At 40.2% G+C, this 24,457-nt stretch overlaps 1 protein-coding gene across 1 annotated transcript; it reads right to left on the bottom strand.

Moving 5' to 3' along the window:
* Positions 1 to 4,924: 4,924 nt before the first annotated feature.
* On the bottom strand, positions 4,925 to 22,479 carry LOC117192881. Its single transcript, XM_033397628.1, has 2 exons — positions 20,026 to 22,479; positions 4,925 to 10,045 (listed from the first exon to the last, which is right to left on the bottom strand). The coding sequence occupies exons 1-2, from the start codon at positions 22,408 to 22,410 to the stop codon at positions 7,466 to 7,468; spliced, it is 4,965 nt and encodes a 1,654-aa protein (XP_033253519.1). The 5' UTR covers positions 22,411 to 22,479; the 3' UTR covers positions 4,925 to 7,465.
* Between the last annotated feature and the right edge of the window lie 1,978 nt (positions 22,480 to 24,457).

Genomic DNA, 24,457 nt, shown 5'->3' with positions numbered 1-24,457 from the left:
GTTAGCTATGCTTCTTTCAAACGATGAGCTATACTTTCGGTCACCATAAAACAAGATACACGACTCAACGCGTCAACGTGCCTCATCTTCGTTCCTGAGCGATGTTCTATAACATAATTAAAATCTTGTAGGTACATGGCCCAACGTGCTACTCTCAATGGAACGTCTTTCTTTTTGATCGTCATTGTAAATGCATTACAATCTGTGACAATTTTGAACTTTATACCCAAAACGTATACACGCCATTTCGCTAAAGCTTCGATAATTGCCAGAACCTCAAGGTCATAAGCAGGATATTTCTCTTCACATGGCTTAGTCCTACGGCTCATATATTGAACTGGATGGAATTGGCTGTCTTCCAAACTCTTTTGCAGTAACACGGCTCCATACCCCCATTTTGATGCATCAGTATGGATTTCTGTCTCCAACTTCGGGTTGTACATTTCTAAAACAGGTCTACTAATCAATGCTACCTTTAGTTGTTCAAACGCAACCTGATGTATCTCCTTAAATTGAAATTTAACATCCTTCCGCAGCAGATCTGTCAATGGTTTTGCAATAACAGCATAACCCTCAATAAACTTTCGGAAATAAGAAGTCAATCCTATGAAACGCTGCACTGCTTTTTTATCAACTGGCACTGGGAACTTGGTCTTATCGTATTCTTTTCTATTATATACCCCAGAAAGTTAACCTTTTGTCGTAACAGCTGACACTTTCTCCAATTTATACGTAGCCCATTCATTTCCGCTATCTTCAGTACTTTTTTCAACTTTAACAAACCCTCTTCTATATCTTGACTACAAATAATAACGTCATCCATATAGACTGCTGCTTCATTATTCTTTACCAAATCTCTCAACACAGCCATTATAAATCTGGTAAACACCGCTGGAGAATTTGAAATTCCAAATGGTACATATAAAAATTCGAACTGACCATTCTGAGTCACAAAAGACGTATATTTTTGAGACTCGACTTCTACAGGCACATGGAAAAAAACATTCGTTAAATCCAACGTGGTGAAATACTTTGCACCCTGCAGTTTCTCCAACACTGTATCCATATGTGACATTGGAAAGTTATCGCGAACTATTTTCTCATTCAGCTTTCGGTAATCACAGCATAGTCTCTTGCTACCGTTCTTTTTGGGTACCAACACTACTGGTGATGCATACTCCGATGTACTTGGCTTTATAATCTTCTGAGCCAGCCACTCTTCCACTTGCTTGTCCACGATTTCCTGTTCACACAACGGTAATCGTCTCGGATGCTGGAAAACTGGTATCTCATCCACTAATACAATTTTCATTTTTATCGGCGCATCTACATTTCTCTGAGGTTGGTACTTTCCTACCATACCCCTAACCTCTCTAGCATGTGCTTCACTGAGATGACCAACATCAATTGAAAACTCCTTCTCAACTTCGTCAATACTTGACATGCAAATGCCTTTATATTCATTAAACAATTCCACGCATGAGGACGATGCTACCTGATCAAGTTTCTTATCTTTATCCTCGCCACAAACTCTACGAACAAATCTTGTTCCTGTCTTAGAAACTTGCATGTCAACATGATCCAGAATAGTCCTTCCTAAAATGGCTTCAAAACCAATATCCTCGTCTGGAATGACATGAAATTCTACCTCCATTTCAATCTCATCGATTTTCACTGGTATCGAAAAGCTACCAAAAGTTACAACTTGACTATCTCCAATACCTGTTAAACATTTCTCCTGGCCGATCAGTTCAAGATTTCCAAATTTCAAAAATACCCTCCTGCGAATTAAACACAAATCTGCTCCAGTATCAATCAAACCTTGGAATACCAAATTCGCGTACTTAATATCCTTTAATTCCAAACCTGATGGAGTGAAAATGCCTGACGGCTTATCAACGATTTCCTTATCTCGAAAAATGTTTGTATTCGATCTCTTTTCTTGTCTGGTTTCGACCTTGACATTACAGCTTGCAGCACGGTGTCCTGGTTGGCCACATTTGAAACAACAAAAATCATTTTTGGGACAATCTTTCCTCAAATGCGATTTGTCTCCACACTTAAAACATTTCCTAAAATTCTCTGCCATCGACCCTTTCACCGAACTCTCACTTTTATTACTCAGCGGCCAATTCTTACTCATCGGCTTGGATCCGCCTCTAGCTTTCTGGTAAACATCGATCTGAAATTTAAGCTCCTTTAAGTTTCTAGCTTGGTACAGCATTGCCTTACTTGCCCTAGCGTCTGGTATACCATCCACAAAATATTCGATTAAACTCTCATCATCTAGTTTAATTGGCTTGGCTATCTCCATTAACGCATACAAAAACTCATGCAACGACTCTCCTTTTTTCTGCTGGCGCTTTTGCAACATTCTATGTACTTCTACGGACGACAGTTTAACACTAAACTCATCCAACAGAGCTGCCTTCAACGAATTCCAGTTACGAATATCACGCAAACTACGAGCGAAAGATTTTGCTGCACCAACTAACAACTTGGCATAAATGAATAATTGTAATTGACTCCATTGAACAGTAGCTGCGCATTCTTCTAATTCCTCTATCCATTGATTGATGTCGGGGTTATTAGAACCAGAAAATTGTGACACACTACCTTTCACGTCTTTTAGCGTAAACCAAGATTTATACTCTGCCTGTCGCGTACCTGGTTGAACTGCTACGGTATCATCAACTGCTGATACTACGGACTCATCCTCTGACTCTTCTTCATTCTCAACTGGAAAGCCGTGATGTATTAATAGTCTATCTTGCAAATCGCGCTTTCGTCCCGTCGTCTGCAACGCAAGCTCTCTTAACTTCTCTCGCAAATGTGCGACTCTCAGTGTCATTATCTCTTCAACTTGCATCGTGACGATTTGAATACAAAATAATTGATATTAGCTTATATCTAAGAAAATGTAATTAAATCAACTTAAACAACCTTATTACTCCTTATTAAGGGTTTACCCTTGTTAACTCTCGCTTCTGCGCAGAACTTTCCAGACTCCAAATTTGACGCACACACACCACCACATCCAGATCTCGCTTGCCTGTCGATGTCGCTGTTGCCGTCCTCTCTTTGTTGCCTTGCCTTGCTCTCGCTGTTCGCCGTTAACTCGTTGTCGCTTCCCGAATCGTCGCTGCTTCTGCTGTTACAAAATGGTCGTCTCCTTGCTGCTTGTCTCTTCTTGTAGTTGTAGTCACCGTCCGACGCAGTGCAACACAACAACAATCAATGTTCTTTGATTCTTGCTGTTTGCTGCCGTCGTTTTGTCGCTTCTGCTTCCTTTGGAACGAACGCACTCAGATTGTCGTCTCTGTGCCGCTTGTCTCCTTGTAGCTCTAGCCTCTCAGACGCAATGCACAACAACAACAACGAAGGTTTTGATTCTTGCTGTGTTTGCTGCCGTCTGCCGTCGTTTTGTCGCTTCTGCTCTCTTTGGAACGAACGCGCTCAGATTGTCGTCTCTGTGCCGCTTGTCTCCTTGTAGCTCTAGCCTCTCAGACGCAATGCACAACAACAACAACGAAGGTTTTGATTCTTGCTGTGTTTGCTGTCGTCTGCCGTAGTTTTGTCGCTCCAGCTCTCTTGAATGTCTGCTCACACTAATGCGCCTTCTTCGACAAGTGTCTCTCTCTCACTTATAGGCCAGACTGCAATTCAATTTCGCACCGCGACCGATCTCTTATGTCACTAGTCTCGTGTTCGCCAAAATTTCCAAGTACACGCACAAATCTCACTTGCAAATGTTGTTGTCTTGGGCTTATTTTCGGGCGAGCCCCCAATTTGTAGTAGTTTAAGTTGCTTGATGGCAACGAGTAACATTTATTTGATAAGTAAATTAAAATTATAGCAGCTCCAAGTTTTACAAGTATGTTTGGGACTAATTATATGCGTGTACGTCTGATGCGTGGCTGAACTGACAACTGACTGATCTCTCTCTCTCTTGCTATCGGCTCTCTCAGAGCCGATTACTGCTCTATCCCGACGACACGACGAAAACACGACCGCTTCGTGTCTCTCTCTTTCCTTCGTTTCCTACATATATACGGACTGCCTGCTGCTTAGGATTTACATAATCAACGTTTGTTGCAACACGCAATCGATGGTTCGCTTAGTGGTGGCTGGAGGGGAGGGGAACTGCTTGAAGCAGACTCTCTCGCATTTAAACCATTTATGGCCAAAAGCCGCTTATGACAGGAGGTCCAGGCACAGTGGGCATCAGAAAGGGAAATATGCGGCGTACAGTGGGAAGGAGAGGGTACTCTGGTACACGACTAGATGGAGTCTTCTATCCGTTCCCTAGTAACCATCAATCCTCATGAACAGGGGACCAGCAGCTATCATCAAAAGGTTAGACAGCAATTGATTGCTCAGACAATAGAGACACGGACACACAAGTTCCTTTGTCATGCGACCAATTTACATAGAGCAGGTCGCACCACCATCTCGAATCCCCACACCAACAAAAAAATGTGAATAATGTCACGTGATTAAATCAAATGAATCTGTTTATGTAGATTCACTTGATTTTGTGGTGAATGTCAATTCATCACGTCGGGGTCACCAAATGAACAAATCAAATGAATCTGTTGATGTAGATTCACTTGATTCTGGTGATTGTCAATATGACAATCGTATGCTGAAAATGTACAAATCAAATGAATCTGTTGATGTAGATTCACTTGATTTTGTGGTGAATGTCAATTCATCACGTCGGGGTCACCAAATGAGTAAATTAAATGAATCTGATGATGTAGATTCACTTGATTTTGTGTGATTGTCAATATGACAATCGTATGCTGAAAATGTTATGTATGTATGCTACCGGTTCATGTACCAGTAACAAATGGTCGCCGCAATCGGTACTTGAACAAATTGGGCTTCGGAGATGTGAATACGTCAGAGTTTTCTTTCGTACTGATTTTATTTGGTAAAATGCAAGGTTTATATACAATTTCTATGAGTATGATTGTTTACTTAGGATCTTAGGTATGTTTAATTAGCTCTGAGTATCATATTGCTAGGGAAATGTGTTATCTCTATTTAGGACTAAGCAATTACTACAAATCCAACAGTGGAATATTCCAAGGGTCATATTTATGACGGTCACAATGGTTATCATGCAGATGGTGTGTGATTTGACCACATGCAGGTAATCCAGAATGTGTTTTATGATAGTGCCGTAAATATCTTAACAGTGTATGTACACAAATGCATGCAGCTGTCCGTTGTATATTTATTTAGGTCAGTAGTGCATGTCACATATTTATATTTAGAGCATATTATCGTTTATTTCTTTAGGTGGCTGGGAAATCTTAACCTATTTATGGTTAGCTATTTGTCTAGGTCTAATCGTACAATTTTGTACTTTCGTTGAAATCGTACATCCTCCCGGCCGTTGAACATAGTATGCTCAACCATCATCAATATTGATTGTGAACGGATGCCTTGGTGCGTTTTCTTCACTAGCTGATGAGCTAAGTGTATGTCTCTGCTGAGAAGGGAGTCTTGTTGTGTACCACCTTTTAACCAGATGAATCATTACAATGATCATGATGAAGAGCAGTGCAATGTAGATGGCAATATGATGATGATCAATGGTTTCAAGATTGTGGGGTAACTTGAAACCTTTAGGTGGTAGCAGATTCGTTTCCATTTGATACAGCTCCTCGTAGTTCAGTTTTTCATTGTTCCTTGAAACCTTCTTTGTAGAACGTTCAGTTGATGTTTCGTTGAGATCACTATCTCCAAACCGAGCGTATGATAACTGCAGAGTAGTTTCCAATGTGCTCTGACTTGTGACAGTCATTAGCGAATTCCGAATGATGCATCCAGGTTCGGCGATCAATATTCCTGAGTGTTGTAGCTTAATATCCGAAATGCCATCTGCACATACCGCTGATAGCTTTAATGATGACTTTGTTGCAAAAATCCATCGATTTCTTTTATGCATGCTCAACCATAAAAATGATTTTTTTGTGTTGACTAGGTGACATGAAGAGTCCGTTTTGTTGTGAAACATTTGTAATTCACAACTTGTTTCGGCTGAGAACATTGTTTGTTTATTATAGCAAACAAAGTCATTGTTTGCTCTTTGATGACAGTTTTTGAATTCAGTCTCTGATAGTTCAACGAATTCGTCTCGGTGACTATTGATTGCCATATATGGTGTTTTTATTTCAAACATGCTTATCCCATTTTTATTTGGCACCGGAATCGCTGTCAATTTGTATATTTCCAGTTCGTTTATTGAGACTAATGGAAATGTAACCTTGATAATTGCATGATCCTCTATTATAGTGCCTTCTGCTTTCATCATCTGGTACACCATGAGCATATTGTCGGGAGTTACTGGAAGTGCTTGTCCTGGCCTTAAATGATCCCGTATCTGCTCCAGTTGTTCCTTAAGTTGTCGGGGGGATATTAGCATAGGGCTAATTGTATTGTGTCGGATATCTGTCAGGACATTGATGATCTCTGCTTGCATTCGTTGAAGATTTGCAGATAATAGAGTCAACTGAGTAGACAACGTAGTGTACCATTGAAAAGCGCTAAAATGATCAGCCCTTCCCTTTGACTCGGTGATGAAATCCTCAATTCGACTTAATCGTTTGGAATTTGAGATTTCATCCCGTTTTATCACATTGATTGTAGAGTCAATCAATGATGTTTGATTTTTAAGCAAGGTTAATAGGTGATCTTCGTTATCCTTAACCTTTGCTATAGTTTCCGACATTTCTCGGGCATATGTTGAATCTAATACGCCAAATAGACTGCTTGCGATGTTTCCAATGATGTCCAGCGGTGCCCTTTGCCTCCGTGTTCTTGCTATTAGTGTATTTTCAGCTTGCAGGTCCTCTTCTATATGTTTGAAGTGCTGATACATACTGGTGCATGCGTCTACTAGTTGAAGTTGTGTGCATAGATGTCCAATTTTTGTAGTCCCCATGGTGAATGTGTTCATGTCTTTCCAATAGGGCTTTAAATTGTAATAGACAATGATGGTCCAATCAGTTGTCGCAAGTTGGCTGGTTCCTACTCTTTCAAAGTATATACCCGGTTTTGATCCAAACTGGGTTATGTTGATTGACTGTGCCATCGCTAACGGTACCAGCAACAACATTACAAGCATTGTCATGGTTAACGACAATTTATTCGGCTGTGTCCTTTTCCTAGGCTGTCTGTCCTCGGATGATTCTTCGTTTTCTGATGGATCATCTATCGGATTTTTATGTGTGGGTTCCTCTTCGTTGAATAGTGGAGCTACATGTTGGATCTCTCGTTTGAAAATCCCCTTTGCCGTTTTTACTTCCACCACTCGTACAAAATTGTCCTTGCCATGAAACAATCGAATGATTCTTCCTAGTGGCCATTGTAATACTGGTGTATTGTCTTCCTTTAGTATTACTAATGTTCCTTCCTTAATGTTAGCCGAAGACTTCCTCCACTTTTGACGCTGTTACAACTGCTGAAGATATTCATTGGACCATTGTGTCCAGAATGAGTGCTTCAACTTTGACACTGCTTGCCATCGATTTCCTAGCGTCTTTGGCTGCTGGGATGGCTCACTGTCAGCTTGTGCGGTTAACGGCTCTCCTATCAGGAAATGCCCTGGCGTTAGTGCTGTTACGTCGTTTGGGTTGTCAGATATCGGTGTTAATGGTCGAGAGTTTAGTATGGCCTCTATTTCGACTATAACCGTTTCTAACTCCTCATAAGTTAGATTTGCCGTCGTCACATTTTTTAAGAGGAGATGTTTGGCAGATTTTACTGCAGCTTCCCATAAGCCGCCGAAGTGTGGTGCGCGAGGAGGTATAAATTTAAACTGTACCCCTTTGTTGTTGCACTCTTGTACAATATGTTCTTTTGCCTTTTCCGAGAATATGGCTTCTTCTAATTCTTGAAGTTTGTTCCTGGCTCCTACGAAATTCGTAGCATTGTCGCAATGGAGCACTTGACATTTTCCTCGACGAGAGATGAACCGCCGAAGTGCCGCTAAAAATGCTTCTGTGGTGAGATCACTGACAAGCTCCAGATGTACTGCTTTAGTCGCGAAACAACAAAATATAGCTATGTACGCTGTATTAGGCTTCTTTCCTCGAATTTTATAGTGGATTTTGAATGGTCCACAGTAGTCAACACCAGAATTGAGGAATGGCCGTGCTTGGGTGACTCGAAGAGGTGGCAGATTTCCCATGATTTGTTCTAGTAGCTTAGGCTTGGCTCTAGTGCATTTCACGCAGTTCTGCACAATACTTCTGGCCATGTTTTTTCCTTTGAGTATCCAGTACTGTTGTCGTGATGCTGTCAGCAATGCCTGGGGGCCGCAATGCATGTTTTCCTTGTGTATCTTACCAAGGATCAACTTCACAATTGGATCGTTGTAGGGCAGGAGCATTGGGTGTTTGGCGTCAAATGAAATGTTTGCCGCTTCCAGTCGACCACCTACTCGTAAGATTCCCTCCTGATCCATGAATGGTGTTAGAGAGTTAATCGAACTTCCCTTTTGTGTTTCCTTATGTTTTGTTAAATGACGTATGTCTTCTTTGAAGTCATTCTGTTGTATGTAACGAATGACAATTTTCTGAGCTTCTTTCATCTCATTGACTTGGACAGTCTTGCTTGTGTGCGTTTTCTTTCCTCGAAAACGCATCATGTAAGCTACTATTCTCAATAGCTTGTTGTATGAGTTGTTGTGCTTTATTTTGTAGATTAGGTCATCCTCCTGAGTGATAGTCATAATTGATGACTGACCAATCTTTTGGGGATTTGCACTGATCAACTCCTCTTTTGTAGCCACAAATGGTGGTGGCCATGTAGATGTTGGGCCGTGTAAAAATAGTGGTCCATAAAACCACATGCTATGTTTTATGAACTTCGTCGCCGTCATTCCTCTGGAGAGTACATCTGCTGCATTATTTTCGGATGAGACATGCCTCCACTGTCTTTGTATCGTCAATTCTTGAATCGTAGCTATTCTTGTAGCTACGAATTTGTCTCGGATGGATGACGAGCAGTTAATCCATGATAATACGATCCTTGAGTCAGACCAAAAGAAGGTTGATGCATCTTCCATTGATAACTCTTCCTTTACTTTTGCTGTCAATTGAGCACCTAACACCGCCGCTTTTAGTTCCAAACGGGGTAATGTTAATGCATTGATGGGCGCTAAATGTGATTTGGCACATAGCAATTGAATCGTTGCCCGCTTATCCTTATGTATTGCTCGGATATATACTGCAGCTCCAAATGCTTTCTCCGATGCGTCAACAAAGGTATGTATCTCTGATGATATCGGACTTTGTCCTTGGAATATATGACGTGGTACTTGTATGGAGTTTAATAATTTTAACTCCTCCCTGTACCTTTTCCATTCCTCCTGGAGATGAAGTGGAAGCGCTTCTTTGTAGTCAAAACCTTCCTTTGTGAGATGCTGCATAAAGATTTTTGCTTTCATCACAACAGGTGAAAACAATCCAAGCGGATCGAAGATCCTAAAAATTTCGGATACGACATCTCTTCTGGATATTGTTTCCTTAGTGGCAATCTCCGTTTTTCCACAGAAATGGTCGGATTTAGGCATCCACGTTATTCCCAGGGTCTTCACGCTGCAGTCTTCATAAGTGGTATCCTCCAGTTGTACATTTGGAATCATGTCTTCCTTCGGAATGTTCTGTAGTATGTGCACGTTGTTTGTGCACCATTTTCTCAGCTTAAATCCAGAATTTTGTAGGAGTTGGTTAAGTTCCTTCTGTTTCTGGAGGGCCTCTGGTATGGAATCTGCTCCTGTTAAGCAATCATCCACATAGAAATCCTTTTCTAGTGCATCAGCTCCAGCCGGGTATTCTCTCTTGCCCTTTTGAGCAAGATATTGTAGGCATTTTGTGGCTAAATATGGAGCTGCCTTAGTTCCGTATGTTACAGTTTTGAGTCTGTAATATCTCAGATCTTCTGATGGATCATTTCGCCATACAATTGTTTGATAGTACTGGTCCTCAGGATTGACCCAGATCTGACGATACATTTTTTCGATGTCTGCCTGTAGTGGCCAGTTGTGACTCTAAAACTCCAGAGAACAGCTTGGGAACATAACATTAACTCTGCTCTTTACAAAAAAACAAGATAAGAGATCAATTACAAGAGAGCAGTAGTTAAAGCTTCCATTGAAGAGCTTAATGTCTAATTTAGAGAAGCAGCGTGGATCTGTGGGAGTTATGTTTTAAAGCTTTACTAGAAATCATACGATTACTCCGTTAGTCGTGGAAGCTATGTGTAAGCTTTGCTTAGCATCGTACGATTACTCCGTTATCTAGGGAAGCAAGGTGTAAGCTTTGTCTGGAATCGTACGATTACCCCGTTGGTTGTGGAAGGTAAAGTTCCGATCGTAAGGGCTAATGCAAGTAATAGAACTTCTGGCTAGATCATTGCTATAGTGAAGCTGTGCGAGTTCGGATGTGTCTTTTTATACAAATATATAGATCCAAGTGAATTTGAAAACGTTGGGCAATCAAACACGTGCCTAGTAAATTGAAGTTCTGGTGGACTACATTATTCCTTTTGGATTAAGAAAAAATAAAAGGTATTTGGACCTTACAATAGTGACACAGCTTTAACAGTCTCGTATCATAGGGCTGGAAATCTTACTACGTTCGACACTGGGAAAGAAAAACCAATTGACCCCCCCTCCAAGAACGAGGTCGTCAAAGTCCATCGATTTCTTAGTAGATCTGGGAAAGACCTCGGATTTCCCAGGAACCAGCATCTACATAAACCAACGATAACTACAACCAAATAAACCAGAAAGAGCCGTCCGAAGATATACTAGAGTGAAACCCGAAGTTATGTGGAGGCATACTTGAGCTGAAGTACATTTTGGAGTAAGACGAGAAGAATAGTTTTCTTCGTCACCCTTCTCGCTTATGAATTAAGCGCGCGGCTAAGGCTTTCGCATGTAGTTCTTCGCAATGTGTGGAGTGGCTCTCAAACTGTGAAAATAAAACATTATTCTGCGGCGATCCACACTGCCGTTTAATAGTCGTCGTGTGAAAATGTACCAAAGTATTAGTTTTGAGTCTCGTCATGAGATTTTCCATTTATTAATGATTAGGCTACGCACTAACTATTTTTGTATTGTCTAGATTTAAAAAGAAAAAAAAAAAACCAATATTGTATATAATTACCCATAATTAGAAATTAGCGCAAATGAAAACCACATTTTTTTAAGATCCGCCGTTGAGTGGCAAATCGTCATCGTACGGGTATGGAAATGGAAAGAAAATCGGTGTTTCATCCGAATTAGAAGTGAAGACCTGTATATTCATAATTTTTCTCCCTTCCTCAGAATATGTTCCTACGTCGCCCCTTGAGCTCAACGGACACGCCGGATAATTCGTATAAAGTATGAGTGAGTTACGAAACTTCCTTAAACGGAATTCTCGAGTATTTTCGAAATATATATCTGTCTGATAAGACTTCTATTCCGGTATATAAAACAACCATATCCGTGCCATAATTTAAAGCGGATCGGCTACTAACTTTAGTTTCACGTTTGCCTTCTAGTTATATAATTATCATATTTTTCTCTTCTTTCCAATTCAATTTCTTTTACGCCATATTCTCTACACATAAGTCCTATATACATATATACATATAACTAGGTATAACTGGATACTATTTCCTCCTTCTTTATTTAATTACTTTATGCTAAGTTTATACTTGTCTGGAAAACCATGAAGTCCAAACCCTTAAATTTTGAATTATTAAATAATAATTAGTAGATAATAATGGAACATTAAACCTTTCGTGTTTGTCCTGAGTAGAGCCTGAGGAAGTCCGATGATCAAATAGAGATGCGCTCGATTAGGGTTATGCTGTCGATTAAACGGCATACAAAGGTAGGGAGGGTAGAGAAGGGGTCAAAGTCATCTGAGTTCCCCAAGAGCGACGGAATGTAGCCTGACTATTTGTCGGTAGTCGGTTAAACAGTTAGTTAAAATTCACATTCTTTTCTTTTTGATTTCTTTTGTAGAGTTCCTTTTGAACATTAAATCAAGTGTACCTAAAACATCTTTGCGAATGTGTTCGTATAGCAGATAGGAGAGTAGGAAAGATCCCACGACATTCCGGCGAGCTAGTTAGAGCATAGCTAGAGGTACACGTTCCGAAATCCTGCTATACTATTGGTGTCTGACCGTCAAAAAAAAGTATGTACAACCTCCATCCGTACATACAATCTCACACCTCTACGAATATGAATTTCTGGCACATTACATAGATTGGCGCCCAACGTGGGGCCAGAGTACGAGTTACTACTGGTTAAAACCCCCAAAAACTTTGCTCGTTGCAATTTTAAATTCCACATTAAAATTAATACTTCCCGTCCAACTACTGTAACGGAGGATATTGATGGAATTTTGGGTTTAAGATTCTGAGTTTCGGAATACCTAACCAAATAGAATCCGCCAGGTAGCAAGGGATGGAAACTGATTTTTTTTTTGTTACCAGAATTAATTTGCGAATATACGACAGCTATTCACAAAGGCGGATAGGTCGGCCAAATTATAATAGGATAACCCCAAAAGAGTTTATGAGGGAAGAGTATCGATGGCTTTCGGAAGTCTAATTTTCTAGATATAGATTTGGAAATTAGCCATTGCCAAGGTTACTGACCACATAAACATACCATAGACCAAATTAGATTTCATTGAGGTTATATTCCGGCGACAAGAGAAAGCGTATATCGGACGGAGTCAAGCTCGAAAAGGACAAATATTGGGTATTTAGGAAAATTTTGTAGAATTTATTGAAGCTTTGGTCCTATAATTAGGGATTTCCACATTTAGTGATCAGAACTCGTATTACTGGGTTACCTTAACATGTCACCAGGACAACGTACCCCAGGGGGCAAGGCGTCGGGTGGCGTGGACGCCCAGATCTGTGGTATATGTCAAGAAGCCATAAGAAGAAGTCAACTAATATGTACTGCATCTTGTGGGCACAGGTATCATGATACTTGCATGAAAGAATTCGTGAAAAATAACAGAAATTGCCCCGTATGGAGGGCGGAGTTGAATCCGGAGGAACTTTCGTTTGATGAGAATACTCTAGCAGCCGAATTACCACCCGACATGGGTTCGGGTATAGTGCCGTTAGAAGGGGGATCCAACCCGGAGTCAAACGCTTCAGAGAGAGGACTTCCAAAAGTCAAGAGGGGCTAGGCCTAAACAGGGACGGGGAACTACATCGCGCAGAGGGATGCATACTAGGTTGCAGTCTCAACAATTTCGGGATAATTCTTTGGGCAGCATCAGCCATAGGTCGGGCGAAGGAGATATGTCGGAAAGAACCCTTGAGGTTATACAAGCCCTGATAAAAGGGGAGCAGAAAGATATGATGGTGGAGCTAAGTTCATTCGTTAAGAATTTGATCGAAGAAAATCTACGCGGACAATTAGGTAGGATGACTATAGCTTCAGATAGCACGCCTGTGCAAGCGACAAGGCAAAATCACGAGCCTAATATAACAGGAAACTCGTTGTCTTCAGAAAATGAAAGGGAAAGGGGATTACCACCTCCAAATGTTTCTAACAGGGCAATAGCTCCTGGGAAGGCCGCTAATATCTTAGCCAGTTGGCGACTAAAGTTTGACGGATCCAAAGACGCTATGCACGTCGACGAATTCCTATACAGGGTTCGTTCACTTACATCCTCCACTTTAAATAACGATTACGAATTACTCTGTGACAATATGCATCTGCTTTTCTCGTCTAAAGCCAGCGATTGGTTTTGGAACTTCCATAGAAAGAACCCACAGTTTTCTTGGCAAACTTTTTCTGCCTCATTTAGACAACGATTCGATGATGCTAAAGATGATTTCGACTTGTGGGAGTTGATTAGAAAACGCCGTCAGAGAGAGGGTGAATCGTTTGACGATTACCAGACGGCCGTCGAAGAATTAGTGTCCAGGCTCTCACACGAGGTTAGCGAAAATAAGTTAGTAGACATTTTAAAACGTAACACAAAAACGGCCCTCAGATATGAACTCTTGCATCTCAAAATCAGCGATCGAACTGGCCTGAGAGAAGAAGTTCGCAAGCATGAAAACTTCTGTAAAGACAACCATAACCCTTTTCCACGAGGTAAATTCAGCAAACCGAATGTAGCAGAAATACTTACGGACAATGAAGATATGGAGGAAGAAGACGTTTCGCAGATTTATCGTAAGAAACTGGTATGCTGGAACTGCGACCAGGAAGGGCATCGTTTTGATGATTGTTTAGGAGAAAGGCGAATTTTCTGCTATGGGTGTGGTGCTAAGGATATTTATAAACCTCGATGCGTCAAATGTAACCCAGCGAAAAACTTGAAACGGGATGTACCGACCGGAGCCCAGTCAGTACATCCGACCAAGAACAGCAACTAAACGAAAGTAAACCAACTACCTTAAGAGGGCTTTCCGAAGGGGTAGTTGACGTAAAACCGGATATGATACTACACCAAATTTGTACAGGTATAGATGTAGCGACTCAAACGATGGAGAGCAAAGAGTTAGATTCAGAAAATGTGAATACGTGGTTTAAATTGATAGTTAAGCCCAAACGATCGACGGTCCGGAGGCGAGCGTTCTGGAAAAAGGTCCAATCTGTTCGAAAACGTTTAGTCTCAGCAGTTATTCTGAGTTCAGATAACCGATTGTACACGGAGGTAATGATCGAAGGGCAAACTTATAAGGCTTTGCTGGATTCAGGAGCAACTATTAGTTGTTTGGGTGGGAGAGCAGCAACCTTTTTAGCACATCACCCACAGTCTCAGAAGTGTTTGGGAACCATACGCACTGCCAGCAACGAAGCTTGTACCGTAGTGTCCAAATTGGTGGTCCCGATTGAATTCCGTAGAATAGTTAAGGAAGTAGAGTTCTTTATCATACCAGATTTAAAGCAAGATGTTTATTTAGGAGTTGACTTTTGGAAAGATTTCGGTCTTCTATCCCAATTATTGACCCGAGAAGGAACTGTGAGCTGTTTGGAGAATAGAGACGACACGATTATGAAGGAAACGCCTAAAATGCATTCCCTAAATGAAGAACAAAGAAACCAATTAGAGGCGGTAATAAGAACCTTCCCGTCATATGAATGCGACGGACTAGGTCGTACACACCTAATACAACATTCTATGGTAATCAATGCCGAAGTACCCGTCAAACAACGACATTGGCCCATTTCCCCGCGAAAGAGAAAGTGATGTTCGAAGAAGTAGAGAAGATGATTAAGCTGGGCGTGATAGAACCTTCAAATAGTCCATGGAGTAGCAATTGCGTCCTAGTAAAGAAAGGGAACAAGAATAGGTTATGCCTTGATTCTCGAGAGATCAACAAATATACCCGAAAAGATGCATACCCCCTTCCCCATATAGATGGGATACTCAGTCGATTGCCACCTGCCAAATACATAACGGGACTCGATATGAAGCATGCTTATTGGCAAATTCCCCTAGAGGAGTCTTCACGCCAATACACCGCGTTTACCATACCTAACCGACCGCTGTATCAATACAAAGTTATGCCTTTTGGTCTAACCAATGCCTCACAAACCCTCTGTCGTTTAATGGATAAGGTAATACCTGCTAACTTGCGTACGAGAGTGTTTGTTTACCTCGATGACTTACTAATTTTATCAGACGATTTCGAATCCCATTTAATGTTACTGAGAGAAGTTGCAGTACACTTACGAAAGGCTAATCTTACGATAAACATTGCCAAGTCGCACTTTTGCATGCGTGAGATTAAGTATCTGGGGTTCATCATTGGATACGGACAGGTAAAGACGGATCCGAGTAAAATTGAAGCTATTAAAGAATTCCCCGTTCCCAAGACGGTGAAACAATTGCGACGATTCCTTGGTCTTGCTGGGTGGTACCGTCGTTTCGTCGACAATTATGCAACGGTAAGTTGCGCCCTCACAGAACTATTAAAAAAACCGAAAGCGTATGCGTGGAACCCTTTGGCCAATCAGGCATTTGAAAAACTTAAACAGTGCTTGACGTCAGCTCCCATTTTGTCTACTCCTGATTTCTCAAAACCCTTTTTGCTGTTATGTGATGTTAGTACTGTAGGAATTGGTTGTGTGTTAGCTCAGAAAAACGAAGAAGGAGAAGAATTACCCGTAGCATTCATGTCCGAGAAGCTATCTAAAGCTCAGAAAAACTACTCAGTCACGGAATTAGAATGCTTAGCGGTGATAAAGGGAATTAAAAAGTTTCGTGCTTATGTAGAAGGTCAGGCATTCGAGGTGATAACCGATCATGCCTCATTACAATGGCTTATGCGTCAGAAGGAGTTGTCTGGTAGATTAGCTCGATGGGCCATAAAACTACAGGGATTCTCTTTTGAGATAACGCACCGGAAGGGCTCACTAAACGTGGTAGCGGATGCCCTATCGCGTAAAGAGGAAATTACTGTCTCTGAAATGGAAGAGCAGGGTCCGATAGTTGATCTATCTGCCGCAGAATTTAAATCACCAGAATATATGACCTTAATTGATAATATTCGCGCTAAGCAAGACAAATTACCAGACTTGAAGATTCTCAATGATTTTGTCTACAAAAGAACCGAACCTGATCAGGGAAATAATGGTGTAGATAATCTATCTTGGAAATTGTGGATTCCTAGGGAACTCACCCAGGGTGTAATCTCGCGGGCTCATGATCCGCCCAATGCCGCTCACAGTGGAGTAGGGAAAACCATCGAAAAGATTAAAAGATATTTGTTTTGGCCAAAAATGAACAAGCAAATACGTGAGTATGTAACTCACTGTGAAGTGTGTCGTCACACCAAACACCCGAACACCGTGTTGAAACCACCCATGGGAAAACCAATGGTGTCTGATCGTCCGTTTCAAAAGCTTTATATGGATTTGCTGGGTCCATATCCCCGATCCAAGAAAGGGCATATTGGTTTACTTATTATCGTAGATCACTTCACAAAATTTCATTTCCTATGCCCCTTAGGGTGTTTACTTCCAATCGGGTGTGCGATTACCTCGAAAATTATTTGTTCTGTACATTTGGAGTCCCCGAGGTGATATTAACAGATAACGGATCTCAATTCGTTTCTGGAGCCTTTCAGGCTTTTCTAACCCGCTTTGGGATACAACATATTCGTACGGCGATATATTCACCACAGGCGAATGCCAGTGAGAGACTCAATAGATCGGTGTTAGCAGCTATAAGAGCTTACATAAGCCGGGATCATTCCACTTGGGATACCAAATTACCGGAAATCAGTGCTGCTCTCAGATCCAACATTCACCAAAGCACCGGGTACTCGCCCTATTTCCTAACCTTTGGACAAAATATGATTCTGAATGGCAAAGACTATGAGTTGCTTCGCCACTTAAGACTCTTATCGGAGGATAGCCGCATTAGTTATCCGGAAGCACTACAAATTATTCGCGAATCGGCAAAGAAAAAGGCGAAAGAGTCCCATGAACAAAATGCTAGGCGATATAATCTACGCTGTCGGAAAGTAGAGTTTAAGGTTGGAGAGCCAGTACTTGCCCGCAATTTCTGCCAAAGCAATGCTATTAAAAAGTTCAATGCAAAGTTAGCGCCGGTTTTTATTTCAGCCGTGGTATCTAGACGAGTTGGCTCATCCTATTATCAACTGAAGAACGAACAGGGTAAAAACTTAGGAATATTTCACCTCAAAGACATACAAGTGAAACACTAGGCAACTGTCCTTTTTCCGTTTAGGCTTCGCCAGTTAAAACTAGCGCTTCCTCAACTGTGGTGTAGTGGCCAGTTGTGACTCTAAAACTCCAGAGAACAGCTTGGGAACATAACATTAACTCTGCTCTTTACAAAAAAACAAGATAAGAGATCAATTACAAGAGAGCAGTAGTTAAAGCTTCCATTGAAGAGCTTAATGTCTAATTTAGAGAAGCAGCGTGGATCTGTGGGAGTTATGTTTTAAAGCTTTACTAGAAATCATACGATTACTCCGTTAGTCGTGGAAGCTATGTGTAAGCTTTGCTTAGCATCGTACGATTACTCCGTTATCTAGGGAAGCAAGGTGTAAGCTTTGTCTGGAATCGTACGATTACCCCGTTGGTTGTGGAAGGTAAAGTTCCGATCGTAAGGGCTAATGCAAGTAATAGAACTTCTGGCTAGATCATTGCTATAGTGAAGCTGTGCGAGTTCGGATGTGTCTTTTTATACAAATATATAGATCCAAGTGAATTTGAAAACGTTGTGCAATCAAACACGTGCCTAGTAAATTGAAGTTCTGGTGGACTACATTATTCCTTTTGGATTAAGAAAAAATAAAAGGTATTTGGACCTTACAATAGTGACACAGCTTTAACAGTCTCGTATCATAGGGCTGGAAATCTTACTACGTTCGACACTGGGAAAGAAAAACCAATTGACCCCCCCTCCAAGAACGAGGTCGTCAAAGTCCATCGATTTCTTAGTAGATCTGGGAAAGACCTCGGATTTCCCAGGAACCAGCATCTACATAAACCAACGATAACTACAACCAAATAAACCAGAAAGAGCCGTCCGAAGATATACTAGAGTGAAACCCGAAGTTATGTGGAGGCATACTTGAGCTGAAGTACATTTTGGAGTAAGACGAGAAGAATAGTTTTCTTCGTCACCCTTCTCGCTTATGAATTAAGCGCGCGGATAAGGCTTTCGCATGTAGTTCTTCGCAATGTGTGGAGTGGCTCTCAAACTGTGAAAATAAAACATTATTCTGCGGCGATCCACACTGCCGTTTAATAGTCGTCGTGTGAAAATGTACCAAAGTATTAGTTTTGAGTCTCGTCATGAGATTTTCCATTTATTAATGATTAGGCTACGCACTAACTATTTTTGTATTGTCTAGATTTAAAAAGAAAAAAAAAAAAACCAATATTGTATATAATTACCCATAATTAGAAATTAGCGCAAATGAAAACCACATTTTTTTAAGATCCGCCGTTGAGTGGCAAATCGTCATCGTACGGGTATGGAAATGGAAAGAAAATCGGTGTTTCATCCGAATTAGAAGTGAAGACCTGTATATTCATAATTTTTCTCCCTTCCTCAGAATATGTTCCTACGTCGCCCCTTGAGCTCAACGGACACGCCGGATAATTCGTATAAAGTATGAGTGAGTTACGAAACTTCCTTAAACGGAATTCTCGAGTATTTTCGAAATATATATCTGTCTGATAAGACTTCTATTCCGGTATATAAAACAACCATATCCGTGCCATAATTTAAAGCGGATCGGCTACTAACTTTAGTTTCACGTTTGCCTTCTAGTTATATAATTATCATATTTTTCTCTTCTTTCCAATTCAATTTCTTTTACGCCATATTCTCTACACATAAGTCCTATATACATATATACATATAACTAGGTATAACTGGATACTATTTCCTCCTTCTTTATTTAATTACTTTATGCTAAGTTTATACTTGTCTGGAAAACCATGAAGTCCAAACCCTTAAATTTTGAATTATTAAATAATAATTAGTAGATAATAATGGAACATTAAACCTTTCGTGTTTGTCCTGAGTAGAGCCTGAGGAAGTCCGATGATCAAATAGAGATGCGCTCGATTAGGGTTATGCTGTCGATTAAACGGCATACAAAGGTAGGGAGGGTAGAGAAGGGGTCAAAGTCATCTGAGTTCCCCAAGAGCGACGGAATGTAGCCTGACTATTTGTCGGTAGTCGGTTAAACAGTTAGTTAAAATTCACATTCTTTTCTTTTTGATTTCTTTTGTAGAGTTCCTTTTGAACATTAAATCAAGTGTACCTAAAACATCTTTGCGAATGTGTTCGTATAGCAGATAGGAGAGTAGGAAAGATCCCACGACATTCCGGCGAGCTAGTTAGAGCATAGCTAGAGGTACACGTTCCGAAATCCTGCTATACTATTGGTGTCTGACCGTCAAAAAAAAGTATGTACAACCTCCATCCGTACATACAATCTCACACCTCTACGAATATGAATTTCTGGCACATTACATGCCGTAAATACATATTTGTGCATCCGGAATCGAAGCAATATTGAAAATATCGAACTTTGCACAGTCGGACCTTTATGCATCAAATCGTTGAGTGATTTGCCGGACGACGTAACAGCAGAAGCATCAAAGACAACTCTCAATTTTGTTGTAGAGCTGTCAGGTTTCATCACACAGTGATGTGGAATAAAATAACGTGATCGTGCTATTTCCTTAGTGTGCATTTCCTTCATATGCCCAAGTGCCTCATATTCTTTCATGAATTGCACATAGCTTGCCTTGGTTTCCGGATCTCGTGACAGTCGTTTTTCCAGGCAAAAAAGTCGACGTGTAGCCAAATCACGGCTCTCCCCTAGGGAAGAAGCATCTTCCAAAAATGGAAGTCTGACAATGAATTTCTTGTCACATGCCATTTGAATATTTTGAGAAAAATATTGCTCACATCGCTTCTCTAGAGGGGATAAGCATGGTGTGTTGCTCGGGAATGAATCCAATTCCCAAAACTTGGAGATTTGCTGATCCACCTTGTCCTCCTCAGTCAAAACTGCACACGTGCTTTGGCTCTTTGACTCCTGTCTTAGCTTGCCAGCCACTATCCAGCCTAGTTTCGTTTCCTGTAGCCTGGGTAATCCTTTTCCAATTGATACATGCTTGTCTTGCATGATTTCGAAGTAATGTTCTGCTCCCAATAGTATGTCTATTCTTCCAGTCTTGTCAAAGTTGGGATCCGCCAAAGTGATATTTTTCGGAAGCTTCCAACGAGACGTATCAATTGACTGTGCTGGTTGATCTGCCACTATGTGTGTCAATACTATTGCTTCTAGTCTTGTATTAAACTTGTTATCTTGTGAAGTAAGCATAACATTGACTCTTGCTTTTGACGTTTGTGTTCGTCCGCCAATTCCATTTATTTGTAGTTCTGATTTTGTGACTTTCAGATCTAATATTTTCAATGCTCTTTCAGAAATCACATTGACTTGAGAGCCTGAATCAAGTAGGGCTCTAAATTCACCCATTTGTCCATTGTTGCCTTTTATTGTAACAAGAGCAGTAGCTAGTAATACATAAGTGTTTTGACTACTATTTGCTGATGCTGCAGTTTTGGCTTCAGACTTGATTTCCAAATGTAGTAGAGTGTTGTGTCCTTTATTGCACTTAACACAATCTCTTCTTTGGCAATTCTTTGCAGTGTGATCGCGTTTGAAACATTTGACGCAAAGTTGGTTCTTTTGAACCCAATTTAACCTCTCTGCGACAGTTTTTTTTAAAAACTGCGTGCATTTGTAAATAGCGTGATTTGGCTTTTCACAAAAATAGCAGACATACTGACTTTCAGTTCCTGCTGAGGCACATGTGATGGGTTTCTTTGTTTTTTCCCATCCAATGGCTTCCAAGGTAAGGAACCTTTGTTCGAGAAATTTCATTAATTCGCTCAAAGGCTGTAATTTCTTTGTACTTTGTATGGATTGTTCATACAAAGTGTGAGTCTGACGATCTAACTTTTTTGTCAAAATACATAGAAGAATCGGATCCCATCCAGCTGTCTCTATATTTATGTTATTGAGTGCTAATAATGTTTCCTTTACATTATCGTGCAAAGCCTTAATGGACTTTGCATCATTGGAAGTGCTTGGTTGATCCAATAATTTTTGAATTAATGCGTTACTAAGCACTCTTTTGTTGCTGAAACGCTCTTGAAGCATGTTCCATGCCGTTGTGTAATTATTTTCTGTTAGCGAAAGATGGCGTATTAAATTTTCCGCTTCTCCCGTAACATTGGTTTTTAAATACCACATCTTCTGAATGACGGGTACCGATGCTTCATGAATCATTTGCTTAAAAATGTCATGAAATTGTTGCCATTTTAAGTAGTCACCATCAAATTTAGGGATAGCAACCTTAGGCAGGGGTAATGTATTATGCATATGTGGAGCAGCGATAATTTGTTGAACAGCGTCTGCTTCAGTCATTGTTTGGACTGTTAATACTGCATCTTCAGCTGCAATGTAATTGTTAATGTTATATCCCATTTTCACAGGATCAATGCATTTTTTATAAATTTGAATATGGATCGCTCTAATCTCATCCCAATATTTGATTATTATTGGTTTGAAGTCCTTTCGCGTCTCATTCGTCATTCTGTTCATGATGCGCTCTAGACTTTCAAACAGCACCTTTTGTTCTCGGATCATGGGCTCTATTTCAGGCTCACTCTCCATAGATGTAATGGATCCTGTATCTATATCCATTTCTAGTGCAGCTAACTGCTTTGTAAATTCGTCTTTATATCTGACGACCAACTCTTTTGTGTGTTTGAAATATTCGTTAGAGAAATAACTGTGCTCAATTTTTGAGTTTTGAGTTATTTTTTTGATATTACATTCCTCCATTGAAAATGCGTCCCAGAGCTTTGATATGTTCTCAATGCGGGATTTAAAATATTCTGGTTTCTGCTTCCTTTCAGCATAATCCTTTTTATAATTTCGTACCAGGCTCTGAATCTCTTCGCCTGTGGCAAGCTGCCTGTCTAGCATAACATTAATGCTTGATGATGCCATTTTATTTTATTTATTTTAATACTTTGACCCGATGGAGGTAATTTGTTTGTCACTATGACTGGTTGTGCCTCTACTCACAACCACGAAGATGGTCAAAGTATCTCAATAAATATTTATGACACTGGAATTCTTATTTCCAATTCAACCTTAGTCGCCAAGTTGACTGTGATGGTTGAGTTAGATCCAAATAACTCCAATTAAGTTTTCCTTCACCGAAGGTTTTAAATCACAACTGTGAGTGTTGTTGTATGTATGTAAATTGGCCGCCAAGTTGACCAATTATGTAGGATTTTCCAACTAAATCCAAGTTCCAAATCGGGAACAAAATCCAGATGAACGGTTAAGTGTCCAAAAGTCGGGGGTCACCAAATGACTAAATCAAATGAATCTGTTGATGTAGATTCACTTGATTCTGGTGATTGTCAATATGACAATCGTATGCTGAAAATGTACAAATCAAATGAATCTGTTGATGTAGATTCACTTGATTTTGTGGTGAATGTCAATTCATCACGTCGGGGTCACCAAATGATTAAATCAAATGAATCTGTTTATGTGAATCTACATAAACAGATTCATTTGATTTAATCATTTGGTGACCCCGACGTGATGAATTGACATTCACCACAAAATCAAGTGAATCTACATCAACAGATTCATTTGATTTGTACATTTTCAGCATACGATTGTCATATTGACAATCACCAGAATCAAGTGAATCTACATCAACAGATTCATTTGATTTGTTCATTTGGTGACCCCGACGTGATGAATTGACATTCACCACAAAATCAAGTGAATCTACATCAACAGATTCATTTGATTTGTACATTTTCAGCATACGATTGTCATATTGACAATCACCAGAATCAAGTGAATCTACATCAACAGATTCATTTGATTTGTTCATTTGGTGACCCCGACGTGATGAATTGACATTCACCACAAAATCATGTGAATCTACATAAACAGATTCATTTGATTTAATCATTTGGTGACCCCGACGTGATGAATTGACATTCACCACAAATCAAATGAATCTGTTGATGTAGATTCACTTGATTTTGTGGTGAATGTCAATTCATCACGTCGGGGTCACCAAATGAGTAAATTAAATGAATCTGATGATGTAGATTCACTTGATTTTGTGTGATTGTCAATATGACAATCGTATGCTGAAAATGTTATGTATGTATGCTACCGGTTCATGTACCAGTAACAAATGGTCGCCGCAATCGGTACTTGAACAAATTGGGCTTCGGAGATGTGAATACGTCAGAGTTTTCTTTCGTACTGATTTTATTTGGTAAAATGCAAGGTTTATATACAATTTCTATGAGTATGATTGTTTACTTAGGATCTTAGGTATGTTTAATTAGCTCTGAGTATCATATTGCTAGGGAAATGTGTTATCTCTATTTAGGACTAAGCAATTACTACAAATCCAACAGTGGAATATTCCAAGGGTCATATTTATGACGGTCACAATGGTTATCATGCAGATGGTGTGTGATTTGACCACATGCAGGTCATCCAGAATGTGTTTTATGATAGTGCCGTAAATATCTTAACAGTGTATGTACACAAATGCATGCAGCTGTCCGTTGTATATTTATTTAGGTCAGTAGTGCATGTCACATATTTATATTTAGAGCATATTATCGTTTATTTCTTTAGGTGGCTGGGAAATCTTAACCTATTTATGGTTAGCTATTTGTCTAGGTCTAATCGTACAATTTTGTACTTTCGTTGAAATCGTACATCACGCTTCATTTGGTTTAGCAGTTCAAACAGTGTAACATTTTTTTTTCCATCTTCTCTGTCTCTATACGGATGCATAGCAAAGTATCTGTTGCAGAGGCTGGCTACCCTTTGCCCA

This window comes from Drosophila miranda, assembly GCF_003369915.1.
Source record: "Drosophila miranda strain MSH22 chromosome Y unlocalized genomic scaffold, D.miranda_PacBio2.1 Contig_Y2_pilon, whole genome shotgun sequence".
Classification (NCBI taxonomy): Eukaryota; Metazoa; Arthropoda; class Insecta; order Diptera; family Drosophilidae; genus Drosophila; species Drosophila miranda.
This window is presented reverse-complemented; position numbering and strand designations above follow the sequence as displayed.